We start from the raw sequence: 21,371 nt of genomic DNA, 5'->3' as shown, positions 1-21,371 counted from the left end.
TAATTATTCTTTTACTGTTCCAACATGACTGACACATTGCTTCTGAATATGTTGGTCACTCTGGAACGGCAAAGCAAACAAGTATTGGCAAAACCAATACCTCTGAGGCCAAATATTAAAGGTTAGACCTAGAGGATTTGCCAATTCTTGTATTCTTGTTATTCATATACTTTTCCCCTGGTTTGGACATAGCAGAAGTTACTATTGCATTCTTTGGTAAATCCAGGATTTTCACCAGTTAATCCTTCGAGGTCCATATTGCAACACTTGGCAAATAATGTCAATGCCATGTTCCTTTTGTTTACTTCAGCAAGTAAAAAAAAAAAAAAAACAAGGCACAGCTCATAAGCATGTCATTGACAATGGTGTGACCTGGTAAAACCATCTCAATGAATTTAGGAGCCCGGGGCAAAAACCTATTTTGGGCTCCGCTTTTACAACATTTATGATCACATATTATAAATATCTTCATAATTTCAGGTCTGGCTTACGGATGGGCGTCCCACCTTAAGCACTGTTAATTCTGTATGGCAACAATAATGAATCTACACTGCCAATCATTATATATCTGTGTAGCATAATGATTGCTCTGCAGCAGTTTCACTTAAGCAGTCGTGTCACAAATATGAAAATCTGGAAGCAGTGCTTTCAGTATCTTCGTTCAGTTTCATACCTCATGGGGAGAGGGTATGCCATATAAAGTGCTGCTGAACAACAACCTGACATTAAGATTCGAAACCTGGTAAACAAATATGGGAATATGCAACACACATACATATCTGCTGCCTGCATAGTGTCAAACCACAAGAAAAGTCAGCAGTGGCACCTGATCAAGTCATCTATGGCTTTATTTAGGACAAGGGTTTCCTCTCATACAGCACAGCCAAGTTTGGGCAGGGGGCGTGCAACAAGGCCCCCAGGGCAGGTGCGGGCCGGATCAGACCGGTTCTAGGCAGCAGCCCAACAGTGGGAGTCACGCAAATTTTAAAAATCGTGCTCACCCCGCGGGGCGAGCCAATTGGTTGATGGGGGTGTGGTGGGGACTCCTGGGGAGATCGGCAGGGGCAGCCAGACAGGGGTTAAAAGGGACTGCGAGTCCCTAGAGGATCATATTGTTCACTAGATCCTGGCTGCCCCTGACGATTGATTGTCGATGCACACACCTCCAGAGGACTGGAGGAATTCTTTCCCGCCCACCCATCCCCAATGAATAGGAGGAGTAGGAAGACCTTAGGAGGGAAGGAGTCATGTTTGGGCACAAAGCAGGTGGCCAACTTTGGCATCAAGAATACTAGTGCAGGTGAACTCAAGACGGTATCAGAAACCTTTTGGCTCAAACCAGGGTGGCGGTGCTGTGGGTGTAGAAAAGGGGCTCTGGATGACCACTACCGCGAATGTCCATAGCTCCCCTCACGGTACTCCATTACATGGCCCTGGGAATTTGTAAGGATGGAGACTGCGCCAGGAGACCAAGGTACGGCCGGTTGCCCAGCACCATCCCCATCGGGTGCCGGGGGATCCCTTGCTTAGGGTTGGCTCTGGGATGGTTGGTTTGAGAGACAGTTTTCATGCTGGCCCGCACCCCCTCTATCTTGAGGGGGCAGGTGAGTCTCGCCTTGTGAAGTGTAACTTGTTTGGGGGGAACACTGCCCCCAGTCTACAGTCGATGCCACAAGTGCCTGTGGGTGGACAACCATGACTCCTTTCAAAGAACCAAAATTATGACTTGAGATGCATGTTGTAAATAAATACTGGAAATAAAGGATGAAAGAAAATACAGTAAAATTTGATGACGTTTTTATGTTTTTAGAGTTCAGGGAAGATGGGGGTGGTCTGAGTACTTTTGTTTTTAGGGGTGGGGGTTGAGATAGTTTTTTTTAGGGTTCAGGGTGGGTAGAGGTGTCAGGGTTGTTTATCTACTAGGAGTAGGGGTAGTTTTGGGCCTCAGGGAGGGTTGTATGACAGAACCACGCATGCCGTTTTGCATGCCGTTTCCACATATGCCTTAACTACGCATACTTTTACAACGAAATTTGTTATAAAGGCATGCGTAGTAAATGAATGCTGGAGCGAGACGGTGGTGGTTCCAACCGCGTTAAGGAATGCGCTGTTCTGGCATGCGTGGTTCTGTCATAGAACAGTGTAAAATATTTATATTTCCATTTTTAGGAGTATCACATAGAAATACCTCTTTTTAATTAGATGAGTGTTCTCATTTATGTTGGTCCATGACTCAGGGGCCTTAGTCCAGCAGGATTTAGACTTAAACAGTTAAGAGTCACTAGCTTCAGACTTTCCAACATATTTTGGTCAAGGCTTGGTGATTCCGATCTGAGGTTCATCGACAATGGAGTATTATGATCAAGGCGCACACAGCACACCAATGCTGACATTATTTTATTATCACTTTTATTTTGTCGTCACTTGGGACCCTTTTTCAGGTGTTTTTTTCTGTAAACAGACGAAATCAGTATGAAGCAAACACTGAGAAAAGCCTTTGCTACAGAACAGATGACATCACCAATAGCGGCTATTTGCATGGAGCACTACTTCAACTCTCTGTGCTGAAAACCGGTGTTATTTTTACTCGTGTCACTTATATTAACCTTGCAAATAAAATAAGGGATGAAACTAAACAGGGCTCAAACGTGCGCCTCACAGAGAACACATACATATGTATGCAGCAGGTGCATTAACCCACGAGGTATCCTAATGACTAGTGTTTTCTCAAAACATTGCCAATTGGAGAGCTGAAGATGGGAAGAGACCAGATGTACTAGCTGAGAAGGAGCAGGCCAAGCACTAGCCTTCGTGGTACCCACTGCACCTCTGAACATGGCATGTCCTGTGCAGCGATTATCTGACTGCTTCTCAGGAACTGGATATTTGCAGAGTAAAAGACTACCATGACCTCAGAAGGAAGAAAAATATTGGCAGCATCATTGCTTACATTGTGACAAAATAGGCAACAAGAGTCACTTAGCTGCAGATGCCTAAAAGGCCGATGCTTAGCAGGACTGTTTCATCCCTCCATCATGTTCTTTGTAGCTAGGCCCGACAATATGTCATGGGGTCCTCAACAGAATAACTGTAGTGCGCTGCTGTGACTCCTTGCATACACCCTGGGTGCTGTGTCTGCTCATTCTGATGGGTCTAAGAAGCTAGTGTCATCAAACATTTCACTCTCAGAGCAGTGATTGCCTAGTACAAGGTTGCACCTGACTCATGGACATGCTCGGATACTAGAACCAATGTTAGACGGCTGTGGACACTGCTATAGCGCTGCGGAGGTGGAGCGCACAGACGGTGGGATGCTCAGGTTTGTTCACTTAGCCGGTTTGTGGTCAAATTGAAAAGTCTGATTGTCCCACAAGAGCATGAATTTAACGGATCCTCGAGGGACAACCCCAACAGAGTAGCAGGTAGGCTCTTAGGTGCACCAGAAAGTTTGAAAGCAGGTGAGCAACAACTTTGCAGAAAGTGGAGAGCGCACAACGGCACAAAAGGGACCACGCCGGGAGATCCTTACTGTCCTCTTTAAGGTCTCAGACACACAAGCAGGGTGAGGTGCTACGGTCACTGGGAGACAATGACAAGGGTTTCACCGCGACTGCAGTTCCAATGTTGGAATACTGAAAAACATGCCCAAATTTCAAATGGAAACATATAAGACCAGCTACTGAAAATAATAGGCCCATATGCAGTCAGGTTACAGAACGAAGAATTTGCTGAAGCAGAATATAAAACAGGCTTAAAATACCACTGCGCTATTCACCGGCTGCATTTTTAGCTGACGTGGACACGTGGGTGATTTCAGGGGCATTCTTGGCACTACTTCAGTTTAATAATTTAAATTGTTTTACTTAACATGTTTCACAGAAACTGCCTCAGTAAAACAGCACTCCTAACATTTAATAGAAATTAGTATTTGGAGTTTGTTATATGAGAGCACATGGATACAAAAATTCAGTGTATGTGAGATAAGGTGGTCAAGCAACAATGGAGCATAACAAGAGGGTAAGTGAAGATCTAGGAGGCTGTTAAAGAACAGGCTTAGAGCACAAGACACGCATGTCAGAATTCACTGCAACCATACATCGCTACTCATCGCTCTGCGAAGGGGCAACGCTGCAGCTTGCCCGGAGAACTGAGGAAGGTGTAGTCAGGGGAAGGAACCAGGCCAGGCAGACAGCCAGGTCAATAACACCCATGCCACGAGGCCATGATTTCTAAAAGCAGATAAAACCTATATACAAACAAAAATCTGATGATTTCTAAAAGCAGATTAAACCTATAGATAAACCAAAATCTCGAACTTGTAATTCTACAAGCATGAGAGTTAGAGGACATGACCTGTGCCTGCCCGGGAGGCAGCCACGCGCTCTGCTAAGTGCAGGAAAAAATGTGAGCACTCACCCTCAACCGTACTTTTTGCTAAGGGTGATGGTGCTCACAGTAAAATTAACTCACGTGTGCAAGAGCTGGAGGTCGGCCCTTGTTTTGCTTCGCTGCCCTAGGCCTCAACGAATCTTAATTCTATGCAATTCGGTCCACTCGTCCTGGAGGCTATAACTTTCAAGGAGGTGACCTCGGGTCAACCGGAAGAAGCTGTGCTTGCCAATGGGCCACGTGCTCCTCACAAACACTTCGAAGCATATTATCCCACAATGATCTCTTTGATACTTCACGGGGCACTGATTGCTCATGTCAGTGAATGCTGTTCAACGTGAGGATCCCGTTTCTAGTATAAGTGCACTTTATGGCACAGGCTATACCAGATTGAATTGTATTGTTTGTGTATGACAGAGTCAAAGGCATTTCTGAAATGTACGTAGATTTCTTCCATTCGTCTTCTTTGATCAATAACTCTCCACAATCCCAACCAATCCGATTTGTGTCACTCGATCACTCCCTTGTGAATCCATGCTGCTGCGGATGCCTGGATATGGCCGTGTCTGCAGTCAACCCTATGGCCCTCGCCCTGGTTGGTACATGGCAGCAGGAAAATCCTACACCCAGCACTGTCTCCACGCCTGCAGGTTAACTTGCTAAGAAACCAAGTAACTGGCAGACGTGTGTTATATAAAAACTAGTAATGTAACTACTGTACTCCATTTCAAAAGTGATTCCATCTTTTTGTTTCCAATGAAATACTGCACCGACCCCACCTCCCGGACCAAATCAATTCCACAGTATGTCAGGGCTGTGCCTAAAACCTTGCTAAACCTTGCTTCCCCGTGATATTGTGTGAGCTCCCCACTATCTTCTCCGTGCGCTAGATGGTTTCAGCCGTGCACTGATTTCTGCTCTTTTGCCATATGTGCTCCTGACCTCTGTCCACTTATTACACCGTCCTTGAAATGTACCTCCAGCCAAACTGATTATTTCAGTGGCTATGTCTTTCCCTAGACACAAGCTTCCATATTTCTCTCAGTGATGCAAGCACACTTCTGCCTTTACCTATATTATTAATGTATCTCTTAGTTGTTCTCAATTAGATTTTTTTTTTTTTAGGCCGGTTTGTAACTCCAAGATATTTGCAGTTTACAGTTGCTGGCACATCTTCCTCGTGTTCAGATTCATTATCCATGCTTACCCTGTAACACATGAATTATCATTTGCTTCCTCTGATTCAAACAAAGTAGATCCTTTCCTCTTTTGCATTTTTTAGGTCTAGCTGCAGACTCCTTTTAGCTGCCTGTTCTCAACACCCTTCTTGTTGACCATACAAATAACTAACAGTGGACCTAAAGCCAGTTGGCTTTCTTGTTACTCTCATTTGCTTGCTTTTTAATCAATGGCTTTCCTTTCTCCTCTTACGTTTGTCTATCTCCTGGAGCACAGCATCCTTTTGATTGGATAACTATCCTTCTGCTGCTATTATTCAGGGACCGACGTTCTTCTTTTTTATGAGCCAGCATGAGACTGTATGTTTTTTTTTTCCTCTCTTTCCTGTGTTGCTTCTAACCTCAAATACTGCCCTCGTGCTCTATGTTGGCCCACCACCCCTGACCTCATCAATTGCTTCCTCCACCTCTCCTTGACTTTTTAATGTATTTTCTCCTCTTGCCTAAAAAAACGATTGCTTCTCGTCTCTCACTGTTGCACTCTCCCAATCCATGTTGACTTTTACCTGAAGCGGTACTCCGTTGTTCCCCCATCTTGCCCCTGTCATTGCTTCGCAGTTGCCATTTGCTTCCAGGTCACTCCTTTCTAGATCTCGCCTACCAAACAGCGCAAGATGTCTGACTGTGAAAAACCTATTGTGAACTTCAGTGGGCTTACAGCCCGCCCACTGCTTACTATTACTTGATTGTCACTCTTATTTGCTTTCTTCTTATTTGATGGTTTGCCTTCCTCTTCTTCTTGTTGATACTTCCATGGGCATAGACTTTTTACGCTTCATTTGATTGGCTAACTTGCAACCTTCCACTGATCGGTAAACGGCCTTAAGGCCGACTCCCGAACAACGAAGTCCTGGTTAACGAAAGCGGAACACCGCTTTCCTTAACCACGACTTCGTTATTTTGTGCCTTAACCACGCATGTGCTGAACAACGCACATGCGTGGTTAAGGCACAAACAAGGGAGTCGGCTGAGGAGGACGACGCAACGAGGCGACGATTCAGGTAAGTGGGGCGGGGGTGGGGGTTTAAGTTTTAGGGCCGGGAGTCGGGGTATTTTCTGTTTTAGGGGTGGGGGGTCGGGGTTTACGTTTTAGGGCCGGGGGTGTCGGGGTATTTTCTGTTTGGGGGGCGGGGTGGGGGGGCAGGGTTTTAGGTTTAGGGCCAGGGTTGGGGGGTCAGGGTATTTTCTGGTTTAGGGGCGGGGGTGGGGGGTCAGGGTTTTAGGTTTAGGGCCGGGGGTGGTGGGGTCGGGGTATTTTCTGGTTTAGGGGTGGGGGTTGGGGTTTTAGGTTTTAGGGGTGGCTTGGGGGTCGGGTAATTTTAGGGGCGGGGAAAGGGGTTGGGGGGTTTAGGTTTAGGGGCAGGGTGGGGGGCTCGGAGTAGTTTTAGGGGTGGGGGTTGGGGTACTTTAGGTTTCAGGGATGGGGTTGGGGTCAGTTTTAGGGGCGGGGTTGGGATTTTAGGTGTGGGTTGGGGGTCGGGTAATTTTAGGGGCGGGGTGGGGGGTTGGGGGGGTTTAGGTTTAGGGGCAGGGTGGGGGGCTCGGAGTAGTTTTAGGGGTGGGGGTTGGGGTACTTTAGGTTTCAGGTTTAGGGCCGGGGGTGGTGGGTCGGGGTATTTTCTGGTTTAGGGGCGGGGGTAGGGGTTGGGGTTTTAGGTTTTAGGGGTGGGGGTCGGGTAATTTTAGGGGTGGGGTGGGGGGTTGAGGTTTAGGGGCAGAGTGGGGGGCTCGGAGTAGTTTTAGGGGTGGGGGTTGGGGTACTTTAGGTTTCAGGGATTGGGTGTTTTTTTTTTTAGGTTTTGGGGGTAGGGTGGGGGTCAGTTTTAGGGGCGGGGTGGGGGGGTTGGGGTTTTAGGTGTGGGTTGGGGGGGTCGGGTAATTTTAGGGGCGGGATGGGGGGTTTAGGGGCATGGTGGGGGGCCCGGAGTAGTTTTAGTGGTGGGGGTACTTTAGGTTTCAGGGATGGGGTTGTTTTAGGTTTTGGGGGTAGGGTGGGGGTCAGTTTTAGGGGCGGGCGGGGGTAGTTTTAGGGGCAAGGGTGGGGGGGTTGGTGTGGTTTTAGGGGGGGGTCGTGGTAATTTTTAGGGGTGGGGGTGGGGGGCCAGGGAGGACGCATGCAGGAACAATGGATGCCTATCACTAATGCCTTTACCAGGAATGCCTTTACAACGAAAAATCGTTGTTAAGGCATTCGTGGTAAAGGCATTAGTGGTAACAACGAGGTCGTTGTTCCAACCTCGTTGTTCTGGCATTCGTTGTTCCGACATACAACCCCACTGATCACGTTTAGGGAACTACCCCTCAAACCTTGCCCCACCACACTGTGTTGTTCCCCAATCCTTCCAGCACATCCGTAAAAGCACAGCAATAGGGATATTTTTGATAGGGTTTAGCTGAAAAGCAGACTAAGTGTTTGGTTTTGTTTTACCATCTGCGTGCCCCTTACTGCATGAAAGGTCATGTTTTTCCACACAAAAACTTTTATAGAGTTGAGGGAAGGGACAGCTGCTGCACTAAGCTGGTGTCTGAGGCAGAAGGTGTACTTTGGTTGACACTTCTCCTGGATGCCTATATATCTGCTCTCTGGGATACTGCAGAGGACAAAACCTCTAAATCCTGTGAAAGGTAAATTAGGTCTTGGTAGGGCTTCCCTTCACATTCTGTCACTTTTATAATTCATTTTAAAGTATGCTCAGAGTTTCCTGAGTGTAAACTATTTGAAAAATACCTCTTCTGCCTGGAACGACTTCTGGTGGCCCACCGCACCGGGAAACGCACCCACCCTCATGGACCACACGCATGCAATCTGGGCATCATCCTGGACTCTTCTCTATCCATGACCCGCCATGTCAACGTCGTCTCATCATCATGCTTCCACACCCTCAGACTCCAGCGAAAGATTTTCAAGTGGAAACCCTCCGACACGAGGAAGACAGTCACCCACGCACTTGTTACTAGCAAACTGGACTACCACAATGCACTCAATGCCGGCATCACCAAGAAACTACAATCAAGACTACAAAGAATCCAGAATGCAGCAGCCAGACTCGTCCTGGACATACCCCGACACAGCCACATCTCCTCCCACCTCAGAGACCTACACTGGTTCCAAGTCAACAAGCGCAACACATCCAAACTCCTGATCCACACCTACTAGGCACTGCACAACATAGGACCGGCACACCTCAACCACCGCTTCGCCTTCTACGTACACACTAGACATCTCAGTTCTTCCCTGCTTGCCCTTGCAGCCGTTCCCAAGATCTGGAAAAGCACAGCAGGAGGTAGATCCTTCACCTACCTAAAAGCCCGGACTTGGAAAGCGCTACCTCTCAGGCTGATTGATTGATAAAAATATGACATGCCATTTAGAAGGACAGAAAACACTGAATTCAATACACAAGTCTTGAGATGTCAAAATGTGTGTTGGCTTTTCCTCTTGTATTTTGAAAGATATATCTGTAACTTTTTTAAACAATACTTTACAGTCATTCCTTGTGAAAGTCAACAGCTCATCACCCACATTATAAGGTGGCACCGTTTTGATCTGCCCACGCTTGTTTATATTTACGTGGGTATTATATTTAGTGCTGACAGACCCCCTTAACCGACACTTGTAAGTCCTTTCATGCTATTATCTGTTCCCTACTGTAAAGTGAGTGCAAATTGCCAGAAAGGTATGTTTTGGGGTATCCTCATTCATTTTCTGGCTGTATGTTTGTCTTATGTCAGGCATTGCCTATGGAAAGAGAGGTGGTGGGTGAACTGTGGGAGGACAATGCGGTAAAAGTCAGACTGTGGCATGGATTGGGGCTTTGAGAATCTCTACCTGGTAATGGTTGATCAATGCAGATCATGCAAACAATTTTAAGAAGTCTCTTTAATAATCTGAATTCACATGCTGTACACATCCATATGCCTGCGCGGCTTACAGCTGATCCTCTCTCTTCCTAAAATAACTTCTTCAACCCTTACTTATTTTGTAGGCTCCAGTGGCTCAGGTTGCACATGAAGCAGAAAAAACAGGGAACAAAACAGCACAGGACCAAGCTTGTTGTGGGTGGGAAAGCGCTAACAAGAGCTCTAGCTTTGAAAACAAGCATTAGCTACTCACAAAGGAACCCAACAATGAAGAGACGCTTTAGTGTGAAACAGAGCCCTCTGTGGCATCTGTGTTTAAACAGTCTCGCATGACACGACACCAGTTCCAGCCCAGCCTCTCCCTTTCATGGCACTGAAATGGTTGTAAGAGCAGTAGCTGCAACAAACTGCTCCCTATGAAAGTAATACTTGATTTACACACAGAAACACACAGTCATGATGAAATCTCATTGCTCAGGAAAGTGTCAGCACAACAACTGATGTTTCCCTTAAGAAATGTTACTGGCATGGGCAGTGCGTGATTACCGAATAGGCAAAGTAGCCACCGGCCTAGGGGCCCCACTCCTTTCAAAGAAAATTACAATCAAGCATTCTTAAATTGTTTCCAGAAGATAGAAAAAAATTAATCAACTCAAAGAAACGAAAACTTTACATTAAAGACTCTACAGAGAAAATGCTGTGTTAATGTGATTTACCCATTAACAACTTAAAGTACATAAACCATAGACATCAGAGTCACATAGCAGTTTGTCTCTTAAAAGCTCATCTTCTGTCAGCTGTCAAACAATTCGGTGCAAACTACCTACGTGTAATGTTTAGTTTTGAGTAAATAAAATTGGTATCTTGAAATTGTTGGCTGGTAAAATTAAAAACGAACAAGGAGATAATTTGCGAGGGGGGGGGGGTTTACGAAATTTCAACGGTCTAGGTGCCTCCGCAGGGTTTAATCCGGCACTGGGCACAGGAGGTGGCGGAGTACAGCCCTACTAGAAAGCGTTCCCTTAGTGGCTAGGGTATAGTATTTTTTTCTCACGTATTTGGGATAAATAAGACTGTAAATATGTGGAAAGTCCAAGAAAAAAACCAAGTTGAACAGATGGAGGAGGAAGACCCCAGGGCTATGGGGTCAGGGAACATGATAAAACGTGGAGTGTTATCTCTGGGCTAGCCGGGCAGCCCCCGGCACAACCCCGCAGCCGTGGCGGGGGCACCTGCTCAGGTGACATGCGGCCGGCAGCAGACTGTCGCCACCTCCGAGTCACTCCAAGCCCTCCATCATAGCAGATTTTGTCACAGGCCTTTAAGGCCGAGAGAAGCTGCTCCCGCCGGACACTTACCCTTCACATGAGGACACCCCCAAGATAGTTATATAAACACAACGAGAGGCCGACGACGACTCTGTCCACAGGAACATCCCCTCTGCCACTGGCCGGGCCTGAAAACACCAGGGCCGGCCACACAGAAGGAAATAGGTCGCTGGCGTCATCTAAATGTACGGTGGGACAGGCACAATCCACATTCTTTATGACGTGTAAAGAGGGGTTTATTTCACTCTATTCTCTTGCTCACAGCATGTTCATGGGAAGTCGCACACAAGATATGTGCGGTCATTGTGCCCATCGAGGCTGTGTTAAATGCAACGGCGCCCTGCGAAGGGAAGCCATCTGATACCTGATAAGGTATGCATCTCCCACGTGTCCCAAGCCCATTCATGTGAAGGGGTCCTCCCCCTTGGGACCTACTGGGACAGACAGACACACACCAAGAAGAAGAAGAAACTCGGACATCCTTCGCATGTAGCATCCTCTCACCGCTACTCTTCCGCGCAGAAACTTACATTCAGCCTCCCGTGCTGTAGATTGGGCATTTGATACTACTAATTAAAAGCCACCGCCCGGCCCACAATACCGAGATAGGATGTTATTACAAAGAGTGGCGGCGCGTGCAGCCTTTCACAACATAGGACTCAATTTGGTGCCTCCTTGCAGATTAATTTAATAAAGATATGAAAGTCCTTCTCAGCTGGCAATGTCTGGCTCCATTGTTGGACAATGGAGGAATGAAAGGACAGCCTTCAGCTAGACACCAGGCACCAAAAATGAGATAAAAACAAATTCTTGGATTCATCTGAATCACTGGGAAGAAGTGGTAAGGCCATCCCATCGTTTTCAGTTCTTTTGACAGAGCGTGGCCCCGGTTGGGGGAGCGCAGTGTTTAGGCCCTGGGCCACCGTGGCCCAGGGCCTGTACGCTGGTCTTGCGTTGCTGGCTAGCGGACTTCAGCTCTTTCACCTTGTGAGGCGGGAGGGAGGAAAGGCGGAAGAGTTTGAATTTGGGGGGTCACGCAGGAGGCATCCCTGGGGGGTACTTAAGTACCCCCCCCCCCACCAGGGTCGGATTGGGACTCAAAATTGGCCTGGGCACCCAAAAGAAAGTGGCCCACATTTGTGGATCACCACCTTTCATGAATCAGTGTGTCATTAACATCAGGGACTTATTTAGGGAAGAATGTGAAGTAAATTCTTCTTTTTAAAGTTTTGAAGGCCAGTAGCATCATCCAAGACTGGAAAAACTGTTATTCCAGTATATAGCACCCTCCAAGGCCAGCCTTTGCTCAAAAATCAAATTTGGGGCTCCTCCCTCCTCAATTTCCAACCTCCCCTCACAATTCAATTTCTCCTTTTCTTGTTGGTGTATTTAACACTACCTTTATGAAAAGATCCCTAGCAGTGGATGTTCTGGACCAAGACCAAGGGTTGGAAAGGGAACATTAGTGGGTTATGAAAAGTCTATGCGTTGCTACCTTTAATGCACCTGACCTTGTCTTTAACATTATTGCTGAAGATGATCTTAATATGGTGCGTTTTGTGTTCACTGGTCAGTCAAATCATAGCTGATTGCCTTAGCAGCTGCCAGCCTCTGGACACACATTTCCCATCCCCCCTCACCTGAATCACCTGTTTGAATGCTGACTTGGAGGTGAGAACTTTTGGGAGTGGGCGAGAATGAGAAGTGAGGGGGAGGAATACAACTGAAGAGAATGTTAAGTTTTTCATAGTCAATAAACAGGAGCCGCCGGCTGAAATAACACAAATATTTATAATAATAATAATAATTAGGTGAGCTCATTGTGTGCTTCTCTACACCTGGGCACCCTGGGCCTGAGCCCAGCCCCCCAAGGCCAGCCCCGTCTCCATCGACCCTTTGTTTCATCATTCACTGTTCACTCCTTTCATCCCTTTGCCATCTCCTTTTCTCTTCACTTTTGTTTCCCATTTTTCACTCTCTATCTATACCAAACTATCGTTCATAGCTTTTCTCCACGCAAACTTTCCTCTTCCCCACTCTGATTGTCTTATCGCCCGCTCCCTGTCTCTCATTTCCTTTTTCTCCCTCCTGTCCCTTTTCACTCCAGGATGGAGGGTGAATGGGATTTTTTTGTTTTATAACAGCAACACTGCCATAACAGTGTTTAAATTTTATCTGTTTCTATTCGGATTGTTTTTAATTGGAAAGTTATTTTAAAAGTCTGCAGTTCTTGGTGTGTTTTTATCTCATTCCATTGCGCAGTATTTGGATGAACCTCCCAATCTCAAACAGAGAAAAGTAGCAGCAGGCACCTGTGGCTTGTTGAGCCAATCGTTGTGACTTTCTGAGGGGGCAGAAGCCTCCTACCCACACTAAATCCCTGTTAATTGTGCTTTTCAAAGGCTCACTGTCACCTTTTGATCCCCGTAATGGAAGAAGAAACCACATGATGTGTGTCCTGCAGAGCCTAATTGTCATTCTGCAAATAACAATTAATGGTCCTAATATGTAGCTTACTCAGACTAGCTGTCACAGTCAGCTGTAGCAGTCTATTTGTTAGAGAAATCAGCCCTGGTATGTGGTGCTGCTTTATCCATAGACGGAAAAAAACGGCCCACTAGGTGGCCTCCGCCACTGGCCCCTCAGGCAGTGCCCGATTGCCCGCCCTGCCATTCCGACCCTGCCCCCCACCCCTGAGCAGGCCACAGCCTTTCTCGTGGATGTGGCGCAGGCTGTCTTGGGCCCTGACCGTCCAGCAGTCCTGAACCAATCGACGGATGAACACACCAGCTTGGGGTTAGGGTGCCCAGATCATTGGGGTGGGCCCGGGGCTCCCGCTCCTGGACACCCCACTGCACCCCCATGGCGGATTGGTGTTTGGGGGGGCGGAACCTTGAGCACGAGGACAAGGTACAGTGAGGTGTTGGAACCACCCCCCCCTCCCCCCCCAGAGATACAGGTGAGGTACAGTTCACCTGTGTGGTCCAACGGTGGATCGGGACGAGGCCAGATCCTTGGCTGGGTGTTATAAAAATTATGACTGCTTAAAATTTTTTATTTACAGGTTATGTGTTGTGTTCTTTATGAGTTATGACGATTTAATTAATACTGCACAGTGTGTATTAAACGGGTGTCATTTAAATTCTCCCAATGCAAAAGACAATCAGACTTTGTCGGTTTACGTTTGACGGGTGTTGGGGCGGGGGCCTAATGGGGGCATCCAGGTCCTATGTGTCATTAAAGGTTTTATCTGACCGATGAGCCTAAGTTCAAAATGTGTTTGGGGTTGCTTGTTTTCCGGTTCATGAAGGAGGTTGCCTTGGCTGGACTGCTTCGTTTCAAGTGGGGCTAGGAGTGATTTACATATGGTTGGTCCCTAGCTGGACAAGCAATCACTAAATGAAAAACGATGCAAAACAAATGATAAGCTATCGCTGCTTCCGCCTGGAATTTGCGTTCCAACTGAAAGCCTCAAACAGAAAGGGCAGAAGAGACGCCTCACTAGGTTACGAAGAGTGAATAATGACACGAAAAATTGCCTTAAGTGCTAGGGAAGATGGAGTCTCTGAGAGGCGTCACCTCTTATCATGGAGTCCGCTATCACTTGTTTATCCTCGCATCGAAGGCCGCATGGAAGGGAGCTTTCAGACAATCTGATCTTATGCGAAGAAATGTCTGTCAGTGGAAAGGGAATGTAGGTTGGACTCCGCTGTGTGAAGATTTTTTAAATTTTCTCTTGCATTCCGGTTATAGGCGGAGCACATAAGGTGAACTTACAATGTCAGGAAGTAGATTCCTGCAAAGATTTCAAAACCGTTTTCCAAGCTAATTAAAAACAACTGTAAGTATCTGGGGACGTTGGCGGCTAAGAGACTGAGGCCTGGTTTGAGAAGCAAGGGAGGCCACTACAACACTGCATCATACTTGTGATGAGTGAAATACGGAAACAAACTTTAAGACACATGACAAACCATCTCCTCGCCTCCTTTTACCACGCAGACCGTGCATGGTCTCCAGCTTTGCTTTCTCAGTGTTATTGCACTAGACAGCTTATCCAAAGTTATTTCTACATTTTCTAAATCTCTTTTGTTCTGCTTGGGGAGTCTTACTCTATATATATACATGAAAATCTTGCCTGGTAGTTATTTCCTGAACTAATCTAACAGTCTCTGCATGTGTTTATTGTCTTCCCTCAATTGTCCACGTTTACATTTTTGTGTCTTTACCCAAAGGACTTCTGGTGTGTTCCACGTACAAGCTGTGTTGGCCTTGTCTGTACTGTGCCCACTGTTTCTTTATCCAGGTGTAGCGGACCCCTTCAGGACTGGACTATTTTGATCTACAGAACATTAAAATATTTGTTGCAGTCTTGACTAGTTTGAGCTTAGTGTTTTTCAGGCTCAATGTGCTAAGGGGGTTTGGTGATGTTCCCTCAATTCTTACATGATATTATCCTTCTTTCCTTTCCACAAAAATAATATGGAATATGCTGAATGAATGGAATATCCCCTTGAATCCTAGTGGAACACCTGTGTGTGTGTGTGTGACAGTGGAGGAGGGGGGGGGGGGGGGGCGGGGGATAAAAGGCAAGCTACTAAACCTCCATGAAAACACAGCTCCTTACTCAGGATATAAATACCTAATGTATTAAGAGAAGAAATAAGCCAATAATGTTTTGTAACATTGATTGAATTTTCGGACTCCTACAAAAATGTCTTACTAGGTGAGGAAAAGCGTAGATACTCACTTTTCAAAGCCTGTTTTTGAACATTTCAAACAAATACAAAAATATGGAGACTGTGAAACTGTACCTCAATAATTAAAGTGTCTAACACAAAATGTTCTCACACTACAAGGAAAATTAATCAATTTACCTAACTGCAGGGAAGGTGGCACAGCAGGGCAGTACTATGCACCACCAAGGGTGCCACTTGCAAGGGCACTCAAATTACCCACACAAGCAGCAAATACGGCCGAATTGCCTGGATTTGGGGTGGCACAATGTTAGTTCTCTTAGGACGCAAAGGTATTTTACCAAGCCTCACTGCAGCCATGAAAAGATCATAAATTACTATACACTACCTGATTTTGAGACATTAATTCACGTCAGATGTGCTTTCTACAAAGGATTGTAAAGTTAAAATGTGAGCACATATAGATAGGTGTAAGTTTAAAGTGGCTTACACTGAGCAGTGATAACTACACACATTTGGAGATATTTCTCTTTAGCAGGATTAGAGTACTATACACCACGCAACGCCAATAACACCACTGCAGGCTGTGAGGCACAGCCACCTGACTGTGTGAAGGACAAACAGGTGCACCCATGATGTGTGCCTGCACAGGCCAGGTCCAACACCTGCATGGGGCTGGGGAGCTTGGGGACCTTGGAGTCTGCAACACCGAGAAAGTAAAGCATTGACTTGGAGCATCAACTGACCCCTTACAGAGTAGCCACAGGGCTTGAGTTAAGATGGATGTGTGAACCCCACACCAGGTAGACCCACAGAGAGGAAGGGAAGCTTCCATGCTTGACGTGCTAGATAATACTATATCACGTGTATCCCCAAAGTGAGTTTTCTTGATATTTGTTCTCATTCATGTAAAGGAAGAAAATAATGAGATTCCTCTACCTTACATGGAAATTGTCTAGAGTGTCCTTCGTCCTCCCATGTAAATGTATAACTTCATATATCTTACCTCATCAAATACAATGCCTAACACCCCTTTTGCAGTCCAGGGGAGCTATATCAAAATTTAAATCAAACAAAAGATCGAGGTAGAGAGCAACTATCAATCAGGTGGGGAGGCCAAATAAACCACTAATTTAAGAAACGTGTGCAAGCGGGGGCAGACACATCGACCTATACACGGGCATGTGATGCTGCAGACCGAAGAAGAGCTGATGGGGGCCTGGGAGAGATGACACGACAGATAGATGATTGACAGGTAGATGGGCAGACAGATGGATAAATACATATAATGTACCAGTAAGCGAGGGACGGGTGCTCCTTCAGTGCTTGTGTCGGAAGCGCAGGCAGCTTCTTCAAGTCACTCCTCACAACCTCGTTGCTGGAAGAAACAAGACATGTCAAAGACAAGGACCTGAATGTGGTGGATTGTAACCCAGGTGCCAGCCCACCCCGGCGGCTGGGGCTGCTGTGGCTCCCCACAAGCCGCCGCCTTCCCAAGCCCTTCAACAATCCCTCCCTTTAAACACATTATTCATGGTAGGACTGTTGCAGATTAATTCTTTCATATGATGATCTGCATTTAATGGAAACAATAAAACATGCACAACCAATTGTCATTGGGTAATGTATACGCCCTACATAAAAGTCCACAAAGCAAGTTCTGTTACTTCGTGCAAAGAGTGAATAACTCGTCTCCCCTTTCACCTGGATGGTTCCGGGTACAATGCGAGCCCTGTTTCCCATGGCCAGTGTATTCCCACACAGTTATTATCAAAGCCAGCTTTCTTGTATTTGTCTGGCACTCATGCTTGCGTGCCATGAGTCTCTTTTGTGAAGACATCCCACACTGGCGGCAACGCAGCCCGTGGGGACAGCATGGCCAATGCACAGAACCATCTCTGGGAATCACATAACACAAGTTGTTCTTACTCGTAGAACTAGTTGAACTCAGAGTTGTGCTGCTGGGTGAATGGGTTAGTTTATGGCACTTGGAATGAATGAATATGCTATCTTTTTCGCAAGACAAGCATTGACGAAGCCAATAGATATAGGTTTAATATTCTAACGCATGCAACATCAGCACTTATAAAGCTAAACAAGAACCGAAGGCTGAACATTACCTGAATGTGGGCCACCAGGGTATGTCTAAGCTGCAGGCACCAAAATACTTACGTTTACGATAGTCTGTATACATTTTAAAGGTTTTCAAAGGATACCATTCCACATCAGTCCCAGACATCCAACAAAAAGCAGATTCCAATGAGATCCCATTTGAAGGCTCACAAGATGTTCAAAGTAAGATGTCTGTCACTCCTACGACCGTTCTAGACTACCTGTGCCCTTGTTGATTCACATTCCCTTGTGCTAGAACCAACGAGTAGGACATGTATCCAATTACAAGAACTCTAATTAAATAATAAAGTAATGCTATCTGCCCCTGGATAGAGACCTACTGCAAATTACAAGATCAGACAACGTTGGAACATTTTCCACAGCAGATACCTTTTAAAACACGACCTAATACTTATATTAACTTTAAAATAAAAGCTGCCCCGGGTGTCAATCGTGTGCTGAAGGCTTTTCAACATGGTGGATTTCCAAGAGACTCTTTGATAACTGAAACAACTCACTAAACAGTCTGATTTGTGAGAAAGGTCTGCAAAACGCCTGCACGTGATGCTCCAGCTCACAGCAATGCAGAGAATGCTGCCTCTGGGCACCACCCACCTCCCCCTCTGTGAAGGAGCTGTGCAGGCCTCTGGCGACAGCTCTCTGATAATGATTAACATGAGAGCTTGGAAACAACTTTTCCTTGGGGAAGAGCCCTGCAGGAAGACTTGTAGAAACAAGCAGCGCCCAACACCCTCCAATTCTCAACGACTGACATCCGCAGGCACCTGTCCTCATGTCTGTCCAGGAATTCCCTTGTATGCATGTTCACTTAGAGCTGCAGCACCAACGTGTCAAGAGATGGAGGCAAAGGACACCACTGTCAGGTCACCGACTTCAGCCCAAACATGTCTAGAGATAAAGGCAAAGGACATCCCTGACCGGTGACCATCTGCAGCACAAACGTGTCTAGAGATACAGGCAACGGAGACCCCTGACAGGTGACCAACTGCAGTACAAACATGTCAAGAGATACAGGCAACGGAGACCTCTGACAGGTGACCAACTGCAATACAAACATGATCTGAGACGCAGGCAATGAACACCCCGGACAGGTGACCAACTGCAGCACAAACATGATCTGAGACGCAGGCAATGAACACCCCTGACAGGTCACCAACTGCAGCACAAACATGATCTGAGACGCAGGCAATGAACACCCCTGACAGGTCACCAACTGCAGCACAAACATGATCTGAGACGCAGGCAATGAACATCCCTGACAGGTCACCAACTGCAGCACAAACATGTCTAGAGACGCAGGCAATGAACACCCCTGACAGGTCACCAACTGCAGCACAAACATGATCTGAGACGCAGGCAATGAACACCCCTGACAGGTCACCAACTGCAGCACAAACATGTCTAGAGACGCAGGCAATGAACACCCCTGACAGGTGACCAACTGGAACACAAACATGATCTGAGACGCAGGCAATGAACACCCCTGACAGGTGACCAACTGGAGCACAAACATGTCTAGAGACGCAGGCAATGAACACCCCTGACAGGTGACCAACTGCAGCACAAACATGATCTGAGACGCAGGCAATGAACACCCCTGACAGGTGACCAACTGGAGCACAAACATGTCTAGAGACGCAGGCAATGAACAACCCTGACAGGTGACCAACTGCAGCACAAACATGATCTGAGACGCAGGCAATGAACACCCCTGACAGGTGACCAACTGGAGCACAAACATGTCTAGAGACGGAGGCAATGAACACCCCTGACAGGTCACCAACTGCAGCACAAACATGATCTGAGACGCAGGCAATGAACACCCCTGACAGGTGACCAACTGCAGCACAAACATGATCTGAGACGCAGGCAATGAACACCCCTGACAGGTGACCAACTGGAGCACAAACATGATCTGAGACGCAGGCAATGAACACCCCTGACAGGTGACCAACTGGAGCACAAACATGTCTAGAGACGCAGGCAAAGGACACCCCTGACCAGTGACCAACTGCAGCACAAACGTGTCAAGAGGTCCAGGCAAAGGACACCCCGGACAGGTGACCATTTTCCCTGGTTCAACGTCGGTCATTGCTTTGCCTCTTTGGCAGGGTTGAAATGGGACAGAAACAGGCCTGGGCGCCAAAATAAAAATGGTCCCATTAGCGAATAAAACAGCTAAAATGTGACCGTGTTTGCAAATTGGGGCAGTTTTGAACCTGTAAGGACACTCAATACAAGTGTTTTGCAAGGTATGGGAAATACATCTATTGGTGCTTGCTGTAGGCAATGTTTGTTTTAATATAAGGGAAATCAGCAGTAAAACTGGCCAAGCAGACTAAAAAACAAGCCCATAAACAAACGAAAAACTGGCCCACACACTGACCTGTCAGACCAGCCCCTCGGGCAGTGCCCTGCAGGCCACTCCGAGCCTGTCTTCGCGCTCCTCGCGGGAGTCTGTCAGCACATGATTTCAGGCGCTTTGAAGCAATGCTTACAGGCTCAAACCGATTCAAATGAAAGCCACTAATACTGGTGAAATCCCTGGGCAGGTATTTTGCCTGAAACAGGAAGGAGAGTTAGGGATGCGCTCTGAACAAAAGCCTTGTTTGGAGATTGCACGGTAAGCCAGGTAAAGGGAAGGCACGGCCAGGCCCGCACTTCCCTTTGTCAATTGTGTCCGTGGTGGCTTCCAGTGCCTGCTGCTGTTTGTCTGCAGGGATTGTGGTGTTTACACCACACATTCCAGCCCCCCCAGGAGTGCCTCCATGCGCCGTGCCCCTGGTGGTTACCAGATAGGGAGTCAGAGTTTTTCGCTGTCATGAGTGAACAAGAGGTCTTGCTGGAAGCATTTTTCAGTCGATGGTATTTTTGCATCTAGTTAAGAAGCTCGAGCCAGCGCGGTTACTTTTCCATCCCCCTCGTGCGTGGCTGGGACGGGGTGTCAGCTGTGCAGTTTTCCCAGATGGGCTTTCATTCCTCAAAGAGCCCACACTTCTTCATTTAAATTAGGAACAAAGCTGACCCCAACCTTCTCCTTCACGCCCATGCACAAACCTGCTTTACTTTCTGTAAGTCAGATATCAAGCCCAACATCCCGCCTCCTGTCCGAGGTCCCCAAGGTGAGCGATGCCCACCAGGCTGTCCTCTGCGGCCAGAGGCAGGAGGGCGTCTTGTGCTTCCCACGGACCCTGCCGTGGTGCCTGCCGTGACTCCCAGATCTCACTTGGACACACATTCCTCTTACTAACACCCTCACCCCTCTAACCCCAAAAATCCACCCCTTAGTTCCTGTCCTGTTCACTCCAGTGCTCGCCTTCCACCCTGGTCATACCCCCCCCCCCACCCCCCATCCATGCATGTTGGCCAGAGGGCCGGCTACCCACGGCGCAGTACCACCATCGCTGATGGGATATCGCCAGGCTGGTTAAGGCCTCTCCATCTGTCGTGTACCCTCTGTTACTCTACTTTGCTTCCCCCCCCCCCCTCAGTGCCTTCAGTTGCCCTTAGGAAGGCCCTGTGCAAAAATCTACATTATATATACATGATGTTTCTAGCTCCTGGGTTATACTGTGCACTGTATGGCATACCCCTTTTGAATTCAGAGTAGAGTACTTTGTATAAATAAAGTGCAGTGGACAAGATAGAGGTGGACCAAATGAGGTACACGGCCCCGGGACAGGATGGGGAGACACGGGAATGTGCACGAGGGGAAGGGGTAAACTAAA

General features: G+C 47.1%; 1 protein-coding gene across 13 annotated transcripts in view; it reads right to left on the bottom strand.

Moving 5' to 3' along the window:
* The window catches only part of FRMD4A (FERM domain containing 4A), a 676,100-nt gene that overhangs the window by 131,565 nt on the left and 523,164 nt on the right, over positions 1-21,371 (bottom strand). For all 13 annotated transcript variants that reach the window (XM_069228743.1, XM_069228739.1, XM_069228737.1 and 10 more), the window contains exon 8: positions 16,805-16,888. In XM_069228743.1, coding sequence (XP_069084844.1) covers positions 16,805-16,888 — 84 coding nt within the window. The remainder of the gene's footprint in view (positions 1-16,804; positions 16,889-21,371) is intronic.

This window comes from Pleurodeles waltl, chromosome 4_1, assembly GCF_031143425.1.
Source record: "Pleurodeles waltl isolate 20211129_DDA chromosome 4_1, aPleWal1.hap1.20221129, whole genome shotgun sequence".
Classification (NCBI taxonomy): Eukaryota; Metazoa; Chordata; class Amphibia; order Caudata; family Salamandridae; genus Pleurodeles; species Pleurodeles waltl.
This window is presented reverse-complemented; position numbering and strand designations above follow the sequence as displayed.